The sequence below is a fragment of the Pelophylax lessonae genome (assembly GCF_965119305.1).
Source record: "Pelophylax lessonae genome assembly, chromosome: 1".
Lineage (NCBI taxonomy): Eukaryota > Metazoa > Chordata > Amphibia > Anura > Ranidae > Pelophylax > Pelophylax lessonae.
The window spans coordinates 152,243,647-152,258,084 of record NC_138768.1 but is presented as its reverse complement, the minus strand read 5'-3'; the positions used below and the strand labels follow the sequence as shown (position 1 = coordinate 152,258,084).

General features: G+C 46.3%; 1 protein-coding gene across 1 annotated transcript in view; it reads left to right on the top strand.

Moving 5' to 3' along the window:
- TMEM161B (transmembrane protein 161B) overlaps positions 1–14,438 on the top strand; it is a 102,264-nt gene that overhangs the window by 58,121 nt on the left and 29,705 nt on the right. Inside the window, exon 7 of the mRNA XM_082255562.1 lies at positions 6,371–6,522. Coding sequence (XP_082111688.1) covers positions 6,371–6,522 — 152 coding nt within the window. The remainder of the gene's footprint in view (positions 1–6,370; positions 6,523–14,438) is intronic.

Here is a 14,438-nt window from a genome sequence, read left to right as displayed (position 1 = left end):
CGATTGTCAGGGGGGTCCTTGAGCCAGTTCTTGACCCCCTGGGGGGTTAGTGACTGGGGCAAGGATGTCCTTTGGGCTGCCTGCGGTGCTTATAGGCTTTGGGGTGAGTGGATGTTTCTTCATCCGCGGGTCTGCGCCTCATGTGTCTGGGTCGGGCCGAATATTTAGTCTGCGGGTTTGAAGCCTACTTGCGGCTGTCCGGGTGCCTTACCAAGCTGATCGGCTGATGCCTCACGCGGCCCGATCGGGTCAAAAATTTAGGCCGCAGCTTGCGGCCTACTCACGGCTGACGGAGCTGGCTTTCTGAGTGACTGACCAAGCTGTCCGGGCGACTGATGAGGCCCTTGAACCAAGGGAGGGCGCAATGGGGTCATTGTTGTGTGGGGGTACTCTGCCTGCGTGTCTGTGTCACGGCGATCCCCTTCTTCCACTTTATAGGGGGCTATGTCCTTTATGGTGGGCGACCCTTAGGTCTAATAGGGGTCCTTTTGTGGAACTTAAGCCGGCGTCTCCTTGCGGGAATGTGCTCAGCGACCTCCCCCGCTTGTTATGTTCTCAGGGTGAGCTTGGCATATAGCGACTCTACTGGGTCAGCGTCCACGCACTTCGGGTGCTCTGCGGTGAGGAAATCTCCTTTTTTTTACTGCACATGTGTATGCAAGGGTGCTGGTGGATGCACTGATTGTATCCGTGCAGAAAATTTTAACATGGGGGGGGGGGGGGGCGCCGGTCCCGTCGTGGCCCACAGATCCGCTAAGTACGGCAAAGGTACTCCCTTTTCCTGCCTACTGTGACAAAATTGTCGCAAGTCAGTGGAGTTGTTCTAAACGCAAGAAAGGTAACCACACATGGTGTGGCTAAAAAGCTGGTCTGTGGACCAGGCTTCTATAAAGGCTCTATCAGATCTCTCCTTTATGGGGGACCACCTATTTGGGTCTTTGTTGGATGAACTGATCAAAGGACTCACAGGTGGGAAGAGTACTCTTCTTCCTCTATCCGCTAAGGGCAAGTCACCGTCTTATAGACGTGCCCCTTATTTTTCAGCATACAGGCAGCCCCTTCGTGCCTTTGGCAAGCAGGAGAAAAGATCTAATCCATTTAGGTCATCTGGGGGTTCCAAGAAGATGTGGTCGGGTAAGTCGAGAACAGGCCCCTCCAGATCTGCGGACAAATCTCCATCTGCATGAAGGGACGCCCTCACCCGTATCTGGGGGTGGGGGGATGTCTTTGTTTTCTGTCTGGAATCAGGGACCTCCTTGATTAAGGACAAATGGGCCAACGTGCTGCTCCGATCTGGTTACAAGATCTAATTCAGGTCCTGATCATTGGACAGATTCTTCCCGTCCAATCTATGCCTATCTTCAGATCGGTTAAGGGATCTACGAGGGCGGTACAAGATCTGCTGTTGCAAAGAGTGATTGTGCCGATTCCCTCTTGGGAACTCTTTCAAGGGTTTTATTCAAACCTGTTTACTGTTCCCAGGAAAGAAGGGCAAGTGCGTCCAATTCTGGACCCCAAGGCTCTGAATTGCTTTGCGCGGGTATAGAGGTTTCGAATGGAGTCCATTCGCACGGTAGTGGCATTCTTACACCAAGGGGACTTTTTGGCCTCTATCGATATGGAGGACGCATAACTGCACATCCCTATTTACGCTGGACACCAACGTTTTCTTCGCTTCGCTGTAGGAGAGGAACATTATCAATTTGTGGCATTACCCTTTGGTCTCGGCTCCACCCCCAGGGTCTTCACCAGCGTGTTGTCTCCAGTATTCTTTTTTTGAGGGAGTATGTTGTTTATAGGTGAGCTCCAGCTGTTCCTGGTTGATCTCAATGTTACCTGATTGGCTAAGTTTAGCCTTTGGGGAATTACATTCTTTTTTTGTGTTGTTTTCCCACCCCTTGTGCAAATACTGCTTTGGGACGTCCCAATGGTTAAGAAGAATATGGAGCTGCGTCTGTCAATGAACGATAAATTGGATTCTTGACTTACCGTAAAATCCTTTTTTCTGAAGTTCATTGACAGACGCAGCACCCGCCCCACTATTTCTGAATGGGTTGGGTTTTTTTATTTTACTTCTGACACTGTTTGCAACAAAACTGAATCCTATAGCAGAGTGAGTGGGTGTATGCCTTCAGGGACTGCCCCATAGGTGTGGTAAAGTTTTTTTCCTGCCTAGTGTCCTACTCCGGTAGGAGCAGCATAACCCAATGGTTAAGAAGAATATCAAGCTGCGTCTGTCAATGAACTTCAGAGAAAAGGATCTTACGGTAAGTCACAAATCCAGTTTTTTGTGGTATGGCACTGCGTTGCGTTAACATATAATTGCGCTGTCATGTAACGCTGTACCCAAAAAAAATTAATGTATTTTTTTTCCCCCACAAATAGAGCTTTCTTTTGGTGGTATTTGATAACCTCTGCGCCTTTTTTTTTTTTTTTTTTTGCACTATAAACAAAAAAGAACCACCATTTTGAAAAAAATATATATATACGTTTTTTACTTTCTGCTATAAAACTATCCCAATAAAAAAAAAAAAAAATTTTTCATCAATTTAGGCCAATATGTATTCTGCTACATATTAAAAACATAAAATAAAATCCTAACAAGCATATTGATTGGTTTGCGCCAAAGTTATAGCGTCTATACACTACATTTATGGACTTTTTATATTTTTTATTGTTTTTACTAGTATTGGCAGTGATCAGCGATTTTTTTTTTTTTTTTTGCGGGACTGCGACATTGCGGCGGACAAATCTAACACTAAGTGACACTTTATGGGGACCATTGACACCAATACCGTGATCAGTGCTAAAAATATGCACTGTTACTGTTTAAAAGACAATGGCAGGGAAGGGGTTAACACTAGAGGTGATCAACTTTGCTGAAACATAAGATCTCTCTCTTCCTCTCTGACAGATTAGCGGTCTGCCTACTTTGCATAGGCAGACCCCCGTTCTGTCATTCCTCCGACCTGCTGATTAGCTCCTGCTGTGTCCAATGACAGCGGGGGTGGTGCGCTCGCCCGAAAACCCCTGCACAAAATAACATACATGTACGTGATTTTGCACAGCCGGAAGTGGTTAGGCAATAATTTTTCAGTTTCTGACATCAATTTAGCTGTTTTTTCAGATATCCAGTCTTTCTACTCCCGAAGGGATTCTGTACCTGTAAACTACTTCTGATAGCAACATTTGCTGTGGCCTTTGTAGTAGCATTTAGTACTGGTCATGTCTCTGGCCATAAAAAAAAAAAACATGTTCACAGACAAATACATATTCATAAGATCTTGAGTCAGGTATCTGGATATAATACATTTTTAATAATAAAAAAAAAAGTTTTCAGCTTTAAATCATAGCTGGTGTGTGACACTCTTCCTGTACTATGGAGGGCACAGATAAGAAAAGTAGCAGAATATTTTGAAGCATTTGTGATGAGGTCTAGTGCTATCCAATGCTCGGCTGCTAGAGCAGCCATAAGTATTTTTGATTGATGACATAGTTCATGTGTCAAGCTGTCCATCATGGGGAAAAGTGTGGCTGGCAGACATAAAAACTGACAATGTTTCCGTCTATTAGTAGCTGCCCCTGCTGTGGATGCCTTGTTCTCCTTCTGGGGTACTTGTCCTTGGAGTTTAATTTATAATCCCAGCTCTACTAGATGAGAACTAGGGATGTAATCTGTGAGTTGCACAAACCCATTAGGGTTAAATCATGGTATAAAACCATGTCTGCGGCTTTCACTAGTAGCACCTTGCATTCAGCTGCTGTTTTAATACAGCTGGGTAAGCCCTTAACCACTAACACTCTCTCATACTGTCAGATTTCTGGGATATGCTCTAAATTCCTTAGATCAAAAGATGTATCTCCTAGAGAAAATGATTTGTAAACTCAGTGGGCATGCTTTCATCAGCGACTCCTTCAGTCATTTCCAGATTTGGAAAGCATAAAAGAAAAGAAAAAGGAGGCGCAAACCCTAGTGCATTAGCCGTGGTCACGGTTTTTAAAAATTTTAATAAAATGCCAAATGCATACCCGCAGACATGAAGATATTAAAATCGTGTTACAAATTCCCGTCACACATGAACTGGAACATGTCCTTGAAGATAGGACACTAACGCGTTTCGGGAGTCAAGCTCCCTTGAGCTCTGAGGAAGGGAGCTTGACTCCCGAAACGCGTTAGCGGTCCTATCTTCAAGGACATGTTCCAGTTCATGTGTGACGGGAATTTGTAACACGATTTTAATATCTTCATGTCTGTGAGTATGCATTTGGCATTTTATTAAAATTTTTAAAAACCATGACCACGGCTAATGCACTAGGTGTTTGCGCCTCCTTTTCTTTTCTTTTATGTACCCATTTTGGAGTTCCCTGCCTGAGGAGAGCAGCACGCCAGTCTTCCCCTTTGGAGTGAGCGCTTGGCTGAATTGTTTATTTCCAGATTTGGGCCTTTTTGCCTTTCAAGAGACTGACAGCATGGAGTAGTTCCTTTCTCTAAATCCAAGGGACAATGTAGCCCCCATAGATGACTCATGAATCCTTGGCAGTTCAGTCTGTTATGCTTTTCCCACTTCAGACTTAATTTTGTTTTCAGAAGTTTAAATTGGAGCCCATGAATCTTCTCCTGATTGTTCCATTTTGTTCAAAGAGGCTATGGTTCTACATTCTTCTCTCTGTGGTCGTATTACCCCCTTGGTTCCTTCCAGACAAGCCAGATGTGATATGCCAGGAAATACTCCTATATTGTCCAATATTACATTAAAACTTGCAGTTTGGATTATGAGAAACATTTGAAAGGCCAAAGGTTTCGAAGAGTGAGTACTCTACTCAGTAGTTGTGAAGGAATTAGAAGTGCTATGTCCATATCTCATTAGGAGCTTTCTGACAGGAGGAAAATGTAAAATAATGACCCTTATAAAGTATGGTGAGGTTTATAAGGCAGGCTGGGCATGGGTTCTAAGCAAAGCTGTATTGTTTTACTGATGTGAAGCCACCGACCTGGCTTTTCTCTGTGGTGGCACTGCAATGAGAAAAAACGTGTAGAAAATACAACTACAGCGGTCTCCTTCTGTGCCATGCAGTAGCATCAAATTCACTTGAAAATTAGAAAAAAAAAGGTTCCATTTCTGTTTACATCACTTCAGCGCAGTTCACAGGCATTAGATAATGCCTGAAATCTGTCATAGCACCACCCACAAGGAGGGGATAATTCTACACCTCAATACTTGGTAAAAAAAAAAAACGAATTTGTGAATTGCATTTCAGTTATTCCGGTTGCTAAAATAACAAATAAGTAAAATAACGACTGAGTAGGTAAAATATTGCCTAACGCCGCATTTTCTCAACCTTTTTTCAGTCAAGGCATATTCTCGAGACACCCTTAAAAAAATGGACAGTCTCGAGGCACCCCATTCTAATATGTGAAAGCTATTCTAATAGTTTTATATAATGCAGCAACATCCAAAACATGTAGGACACCCATGGTGATTTATTCTTCAAATGCACTTTTGCAAACTGGTACTGACTAGTATTCCAATGTTTCTCTTCTCCCTCAGTTCTTCTCCATCACTCAGCTAATGTGACCCCAATGGATGATGGAGAGGAGAAGGGAAGGGTCAAACAAGGATGCAATGCAGGTGACTGACATTCTCCTCAAATGATGATGCCATTGGTCGTTAGGACACCGGCATCTAGAAGGTTGTAATGACACACAATGAAAACCTGTGACTTAGTGTAACTAAAAAGGCAGCCTTCATCCACACGTCGGCTTGTATACACTTTTTGGGCAATTTTTAGGCATTTTGCTAAGGCACCCCTGAAGAAACCTCAAGGCACCCCTGGTTGAAGAAGGCTGGTCTAACATGTTGTTATACTTTTACTTTAAAAAATGGTTTAGTTTAGCAGAAAGTGGTCTGGCGTTTTCTGAATTGACTACCTCTAATACTGCGACCACATAATGGGGTTGATTTACTAAAGGCAAATAGACTGAGCACTCTGCAAGCACAGTTAAATTGATTTTCCCTAAGGCTTAGTAAATGTGTTAACACTGCTGGCTTCCAACTTCCAATCATGTGCAAGCAAAAAAGTTTTATTTTTTTTTCTAATTTTCCTTTCACCTCATTGGTTATTCTTTACAAAGTGACGCTTTATCACATTGGCATTTACTAAGAAAAAGAGTGCAACTGCTCTTGTAAAATGCACAGTCTATTTGCCTTTAGTAAATAAACCCCACTTCGTGATAACAATGAATAGACAGGTGAAATGAAGGAAAAAAAAAAGCTTTGTGAATGGACCCTTTTTGTCTGGATTGTGTAAAGATAAATATGTGAAATGTCAAGAATAGAAATACTTTGTTCTCCTTGACTGTTACGTCCAGCAAAGTGTTGTTCTCCCTGACAACCCATTACTTTAAAGTGGAAGATGGTGGAGAGAGATCTGTCTGTGTTACATTTGGATTCTTTTTCTTTGTCAAGGCCATGGCAATTCTTATTGTGACTGAGAACTACTTGGAGTTTGGCCTAGAGACTGGTGAGGAATTCAAACATGCTGTGTGTGCGTGTGTGTGTATATGTGTGTATATATATATATATATATATATATATATATATATATATATATATATATATAATGTTATATTTAAGCTGTGCAGCATTTTAACAATTCTTTATCTATGCTGTACTGTTATTTTACATACCTACTTGAAGCAAATGCTGAATTTTGTACCAACTCTGGCTGTTTTTTTCATGTGTTTGGTAGTATGATGAAGACTTCGAAGCTGATAATTTGTTTTGTTTTTTATTTTTTTGCCATGTTTCCATATGGAACATTTTTCATTATGTAATGCATTTTTTAGGCATTTACAGGCATATTACAGGTGTTTCTCTTCCGTTTATTAACGGAGACAGCTCCTGTCATTCTTGACCATTGGTTTATATTCTCCCTTACAGGGGTAGGACACTAGGCAAAAAACTTCTGGCTACACCCATGGACAGTCCCAGGGGGTATTCTCCATCTTCCTGCTATAGTCACTCAGTTTTTTTTCTGCCTAGTCAGGAGTAAGGATCTAGTTCCTTGCTGGGATCTTTGGTCCTGGCAAAATCTTGTAGATTGAACATTTTGTCCTGTGAGATCTACTATCAACTGCTGGACTGGGCGAAGGGCTGGATAATCTAGACCCAGTGGTCACTCCAGTCTGGCCAGCGAGCGCGTGCAGGCCTTAGCTCCACACTAGGTCAGCCGCCACATAGCCCCACTGGTCAGGGGCTGGCCTTGCGAGTTAAGCGTTTCGCAAGGTTGCATATAACTTGGCCTCAGTCTGAGTCGCATCGTTCCTCCTGGTCGACAGCCCCAGGAGAGGAGGATCTGCCTCGAGCGGTGCCCACCTAGTTCCTGGTATGGTGAGTAGCTGTACCCCCTCTGCCCCTGGAGGGTTTTGGGGTGAACGTGGGTCCCTCCTTGGGATGGTCGGACCCCTCCTTCCCGCAGGCACACACCCCCTTACATACACTGGGGCTGTTTGGGAGCAAATTTTCACCTCCTGATCCCCTCTCTGAGGCTGCGGGGCCCTACGGGTCCCAACCAACCACCCATGCACTGACAGTGCTCCTGGAATCCCTTGTGTCCCAGGTGGAGGTGGCTTGCGGGCGATGGGCTAGCAAAAAGCACCCCCCAATTTCCCCTGCCTCATCTGTTTGATTAGATCCTGAATCTGATTTGGCCGCCGCAGACATGGGTCACCCTTCTCGGTTTGCGACCACGCACCTGTAATCTCTGATGGTGAGGTTGATTCCTCCACATCTGCGATTGCGCATGAAAAGGCACTGGTGGATGCACTGATTGTATCTGTGCGTGAGACCCCAAAGATGGAGGATGAAGCTGAGATGGAGGTGCAGGTACCCTTTGGCACTCAAAAGCAATCCAGAGCGGCAAAGGTGTTTTCTTTCCCAGCTTATTTTGTCAGAATTGTCGCTAAAGAGTGGGGATGACCAAAGCATCCCTGTGGGGTTCCTAAGTGCTTTACTAGGCGTTACCCCTACGAGGAGTCCCTTCTTAAGAAGTGGACTGTTCCACCTGTGGTGGACCCTCCGGTTTCCAGATTAAACAAGGCAACCATGATTCCGGTTGAAGAGTCCCCAGGGCTTTAAGGACCCTGACTGGAAGGTGGAGACTGTGGCCCGCACTATGTACACCTTAGCTGGTTTGGCAATAAGGCCGGTATTTACCATTGCCCTGGTTTCGCAAACTCTGACCAAGTGGGGTAAGCTCCTAAGCCATGACCTGGAGGGAGAATAGCTCCCCCCTGCCTTTGCTGAGCTGGCGGACCAGCTGGCCCAGGGGCTGGAGTTTATCTGTGATGCCTCTTTGGATGCAGCTCCTCTGATGGCTCGCCTCTCTGTTTTGGCGGTGGTCCTTTGGCTTTTTCTTTTGTCTCAAATGCTGGTCTGCGGACCTGAATTCTAAAAAGGCCTTGACTGATCTTCCCTTTCAAGGAGATCACCTGTTTGGAGCTTCCCTGGATGACATCTTTAAAGTTCTCACAGTGGGGAACAGTACCTTTCTTTCGTAGGCTACTAAGGGCAAGGAATGTCTTCGTACATGTGGACCTTCTTTCCCGACTCATAAGAAGATTTTTCGTCCCTTGGGGTCGACTGACAAGGGCTCAGGGCCTCCTCTGGCGAATCCAAATGAATCTGGTCTGGCAAGCTGAGAGCATGCTTTTCCAGGTCCACGGACAGGGCTCCTTCTGCATGAAGGTGTGCCCTGACCATATCGGGTGTGGGGGAGGGGAATCTTCGCTGGTTTCCGGACCCCATGGACTTCCCTGGTATAAGACAAGTGGGCCCACAAAAATAATTCGGTCCAGCTACAAGATAGTTTCGCTCTTGTCCCCCGGCAAGGTTTTTCCTTCCAACCTGTGCCTGTCCTCAGACCTGTTACAGGGTCTGTTTGGGGCGGTACAAGACCTGTTCCTTCAAGGGGTGATTGTCCCAGTTCCGACTTCGGAAGGTTTTCAGTGTTTTTACTCAAACCATTTTACATTCCTTAGGAAGGAAGGCAAAGCACCTCCAATCCTGGACCTCAAGGCGCTAAACTGCTTTGTGCGGGTATAGAAGTTCACAATGGGGTCCTTTTGAACGGTGGTGGCATCCCTGCATCGGGGATTTCCTTGCTTCTATAGATATCAAGGATGCCTATCTTCACATTCCAATATGTGCCAGTCACCAGTGTTTTGCCCGCTTTGCTGTGGGAGAGGAGCATTATCAGTATGTGGCGTTACCCTTTGGTCTTGTCTCTGCACTGTAGGTCTTCACAAAAGTGTTGGCTCCAGTGCTAGCCTTGCTACGCCAACGGAGGATCGCGGTACTGGGCTACTTGGACGATCTCCTTCTGCTCTGGTGGAGAACCTGGAGATCACAACACAAACTCTGCGGGAGTTTGGCTGGATTCTGAATTTTCAGAAGTCTTCCCTGGTTCCGTCCACAAAAGTGGACTATTTGGGCCTGACTCTGGACTCGGCCGTGTTCCTTCCTCTGGACAAACTCCAGAAATTACAGACTGCAATTCACTTCTTGCTGTCCAGCAAGTGGTCATCCCTCCAGGCTTGCATGTGGGTGCTGGGCCTGATGGTATCTACCTTTGAGGCGGTCCTGTTTGCACAGTTCCATACGAGGTCCCTGCAAAGGGAGATTCTGACCAAGTGGGACAAGACTGCAGTCTCTGGACAATCAGATCCGGCTAAGTCGGTGAACAAATTAATCCCTGATATGGTGGCTTCGCTCTCCTGCGTGTCGGCTGGGAAAACCCTTCCTCCTTGTATTGGACAGTGGTTACCACGGATGCCAGGCAGTCCGGCTGGGGAGGCGTCCTCGGCAAGCCTTCTGCTCAGACAATCTGGACACTGGAAGAGTCCAGACTACTGATCAATGTCCTGGTACTCTGAGCTATCAGACCGTGTCTGGATCGTTGGACGGATCATCTTCAGAAATGCCCAGTGCGCATTAATATGGACAATGCCGAGGATGTGGCTTATGTCCATCACCAAGGGGGCACAAGAAGTGCCTTGGCAGCTCTGGAGGTAGCCGGCATTCCAAGGTGGGCAGAACGGTTTGTTTTCATCCGGAGGTGTTTCATCAGCTGTCTCTCTGGTAGGGCACCCCTGAGGTAGATCTGTTGGTGTCTTGGCTCAACAGAAAGGTGCAGAGGTTTGTGGCTCGGTCAAGGGATCCACTAGTGGATGCCACAGACGCGCTGATGTCCCAGTGGGTCAGTATAGTCATCTACACCTTCCCTCCTCCAGCTTCTGGCCAGACTCCTATGCAGGATCGAGGCAGAAGAGATTCCGGTCATCTTAGTGGCCCCTTTATGGCCTCGCTGGGCTTGGTACGCAGATCTGGTGCGGCTGGTCGCTGACGTTCCTTGGGGGCTTTCTCTCAGGGAAAAGCCAAGGGCCAATCTTTCATCCTGCATAAGTCGCTGGCTTTGACTGTTGAATGCCAGGTGCTAAAGGGAAGAGGTTTGTCTGAGTCGGTTATTCCTACATTGTTTAAAGCTAGGAAATCTACTTCGAGGAAGATCTACTATCGTATGTGGAAGACGTACATTGCGTGATGTGATTCTTTTGGGGTTCATCCTTATTCCTTCTCGGTGGCTCGGATCTTAACCTTCCTTCGGTGGGGGTTGAACAGAAATTGGCCTTGAGTACCATCAAGGGCCAGGTATCGGCCATGGCGATCTTTTTCCAACAACCTTTGGCCACACACTTCCTGGTGCGTTCTTTTTCTTCTGGGTGTCCGACATTTGGTTCCTCCAGTGTGGGTTCCGTTGCCACCTTGGGATCATAATTTGGTGCTATCAGCTCTACAGAAGCCTCCCTTTGAAAATATTCGGGAGATTCCCCTGCTTACGCTGTCCCAGAAGGTGGCCTTTTTGGTGGCTATCACCTCTGTGTGCAGGGTGTCGGAACTGGCGGCGTTGTCATGTTATTCACCTTATCTGGTGATTCACAAGGCTAAGGTGGTGCTTCGCACCCTGTCCGTCATTCCTTCCTAAGGTGGTCTCTGAGTTTTATTTGAATGAAGACATTGTGTTGCCTTCCCTGTGTCCCGGGCTTAAACATCCGAAGGAAATTGCCTAGCATGCCTTGGATGTGGTAACAGGCAATAAGGGTGTACCTGGTAGCTACGGAGTCTTTCAGGAAGTCAGACTCTCTATTTTTGCTCACGGATGGACCTCGCAAAGGGTTGTCTGCTTCCTCTGCGACCATTTCCAGATGGATCAGACAGATGGTGATTCAGGCCTTTCCATCAGGGGTCAGAGGTTCCTCCTTTCCCTGTCAAGGCGCACTCTACTAGGGCGCTTAGTGCCTCCTGGACATTCCGTCATCAAGCGTCAGTGACGCAAGTTTGCAAGATGTCTACCTGGTCGTCTGTGCACACTTTTTACAAGTGGATGTGTTGGCATCTGCGAATGCTTCCTTTGGCCGCAAGGTTTTGCTGGCTGCTTTTTAAGAGTACCTGATCCTCTGAGGGTGTATTGTTTTTTTTCAGATGGGCTCCAGTTGTTTTGATTGAGCCCCTGTTGCCTGGTTGGCTAATGTTTAGCCTTAGGAATTTTTAGCTATTTCCCACCCCTCATGTTTAACACTGCTTTGGGACATCCCAATGGTCAAGAATGACAGGAGCTGTGTCCGTCAATGAACGAAAGAGAAAATGTTTTTTTTTTTTGACTTATCGAAAAATCCATTTCTCTGATGTTCATTGACGGACACAGCACCCACTCCTCTGTGGAGTTATAATTCTCCTGACACTACTTGTAACAAAACTGAGTGACTATAGTAGGGAGAGGGACTGCCCATGGGTGTAGACAGAATTTTTTTTCTGCCTGGTGTCTTACTCCTGTAGGGGGCAGTATAACCCAATGGTCAAGAATTACGGGAGCTTTATCCGTGAATGAACATCAGAGAAATGGATTTTACAGTAAGTCAAAAACCCGTTTTTACAAGCATGCACGTGTATCGAGCTTCAAGAGTTTGTTTCCTGGGCTGGGCAAGGGGAGTAGAGCAGCTCGATAAGAGGAGAGACGTTTTTCAAATGTAAAAAGGAGGGCATAGCACATTTACAGGTGCTCCTATTGAAGTCTAGGAGACCAAAATGCCTAAATACACTCATAGGACGACTGAGTGTACATATGTGAACAGGGACAATTAAAGTGGAAGTGAGTCGGCCTTAAGAAAACCTGCATAAAAAACAGTCAAGAGTATAACTTCCTATGTGGTCACCAATACACAAAGCGAGCAGAATCTCATCTCAGTTGGGCTAAGAGTTGGGAAACTTTAGAACCTCTGTGATTTTCAATTTTTTTTTTTTGTCATTTCTGTCTTTGTTGGAGGAAGGGAGGGGAATGGTCTCCAACAGGGACACAGACAGCAGCAAAAACCTAATAAAGGTTCTAACTTCACCATGATGCCCAAAGAGAAAGCAAACAATGTCTCAGAAATGGGTTATGACATAATATCGTTCAGCAAATCCCTGCTGTTTTTCTGTGTATTCAAGAAAATACATCTAATTAGTGGGGAGGTGCATATTTCCTGGCAGTCCTTGGCAAGGCAGTCCTAAGTGGGTGGGCTCAAGCCCCCTCGGTCCACCCACAGTGTGCCCCAATGCCTGACCCGCAGCCCCAGGGGAATGGTAATAATGACAGTCTGCTGTAACTTGAAGCAGTTCATGTGCTGGAGGAGGTTGGAGGCATTAGTATGATGGGGGATGGAATAAGAGGTGTGCTGGGAGAAGGGGCGGAGGGGGATTTAAAGCATAGATGTGCTGGATTGGGGGGGAGGGGGGTAATTGAAGGCATAGGTTTGAATCATACGTATGCCTCCATTTCTACCCCCCTAATCTATCATGCTGTATCATATATTGGGGGGTGGGGCTGGAATTGGAAGCATAGATATGGATTAAAGGAGAGGGGGGATGGAATTGGAGGCATAGGTATGATATAGTTGGGGGTGGGAGGGGGGATTGGAGGCATAGGTGTATGATAGATCGGGGGAAAGGGAGTGGAATTGGAGGCATAGGTATGATGGATTCGGGGGGGGGGGGGTGGAATTGGAGGCATAGGTATGATGGATTGGAGGGGGAGGGGGTAGAATTGGAGGCATACATGTATGATAGATTGGGGGGAGGGGGTGGAATTGGAGGCATAGGCATGATAGATTGGGGGGGAAGGGGTGAAATTGGAGGCATAGGTGTGATGGATTGGGGGAAGGGGGTGTGGAACTGGAGGCACAGGTATGATGGATTTTGGGGGGGAGGGGGGGAATTGGAGGCATAGGTATGATGGATTTGGAGGAATATTGATAGCATAGATGCGCTGGATGGTAGCCCTGGTATACTGAGTATGCCATCCCTTCAGATTGCTGTGCCGTGTTCCGGCTCACACATGCGCGGGAGTGCCGTCATTGTGGCTCGCCCATTTAGTTAATTTGAGCCCATGAACCTGGAAGGAAGACCAGGTGAAGCTGGAAGCCCTGCCAGCGGTAACAGCATGCTGCTGGAGAGCTTCCTTAAACAGGTAAGTCTGTTCATAATGTGCTAGTATGCGATGTATACTAGCACATTTTTCTATTACCTTGCCATTACCTTGCAGGGAGCCTCAGGATTTTCCCGCAGGTAGGGAACAACCCTTCTAAAAGTTGTTTGTATGTAAAATGACCATGTAATGGAAACTCTCCTTAAGGAATTTATTAAAAGTGAAGCAGCTGTGCATGACGACCAATAAGCTTTTGTCTTCAGATTGTTCAGTTAAAGCTTAACTCAGGCACAAAAGCCTTTATTTAAATATGCTCTTCAAAAAACACAACGGATAAACATGCACCTTGTGTGCACCAAATGTCTTTGTAAACCTAGAAATGACCTTGTAATGGCACTTTTCCACTGCAAGTACCGGCTCGGCTCTACTCGGCCCTGCTTGGCCCGGTTTGCTTTTCCACTGCTGGTACCGCATGGTACGGTGTTGGAACGGTTCGGTACGGTATGGTATGGTTTGCTTTTCCACTAAAGTAGTACTAAAGTTAAGTGGGTGGGATAACAATGGGGTGGGTGGGATTCTCTGATCAATCAGTGGCTAGTAGTGACTGCATGCAAAGGATTGTGGGATATGGTACCGGGTATGGTACCTGTTAGAACCACAATCGAGTAGGTACTGTTTTTGAGAGCCGTACCGTTCGGTTCCATGCAGTGGAAAAGCGCCGCTGTACTGTACCGTACCAAACCGTTCCTACACCATACCATGCGGTACCAGCAGTGGAAAAGCACAAAAGGGAGCCGAACCATTCGGTTCCATACAGTGGGAAAGCGCCATAAAAGTAGTGGTGACGCCATGCCGATCTGTGGGAGGGTCAAAGCTCCACCCACTACAGGCTGCCTGCAAAAAACTACTGGAGGGGG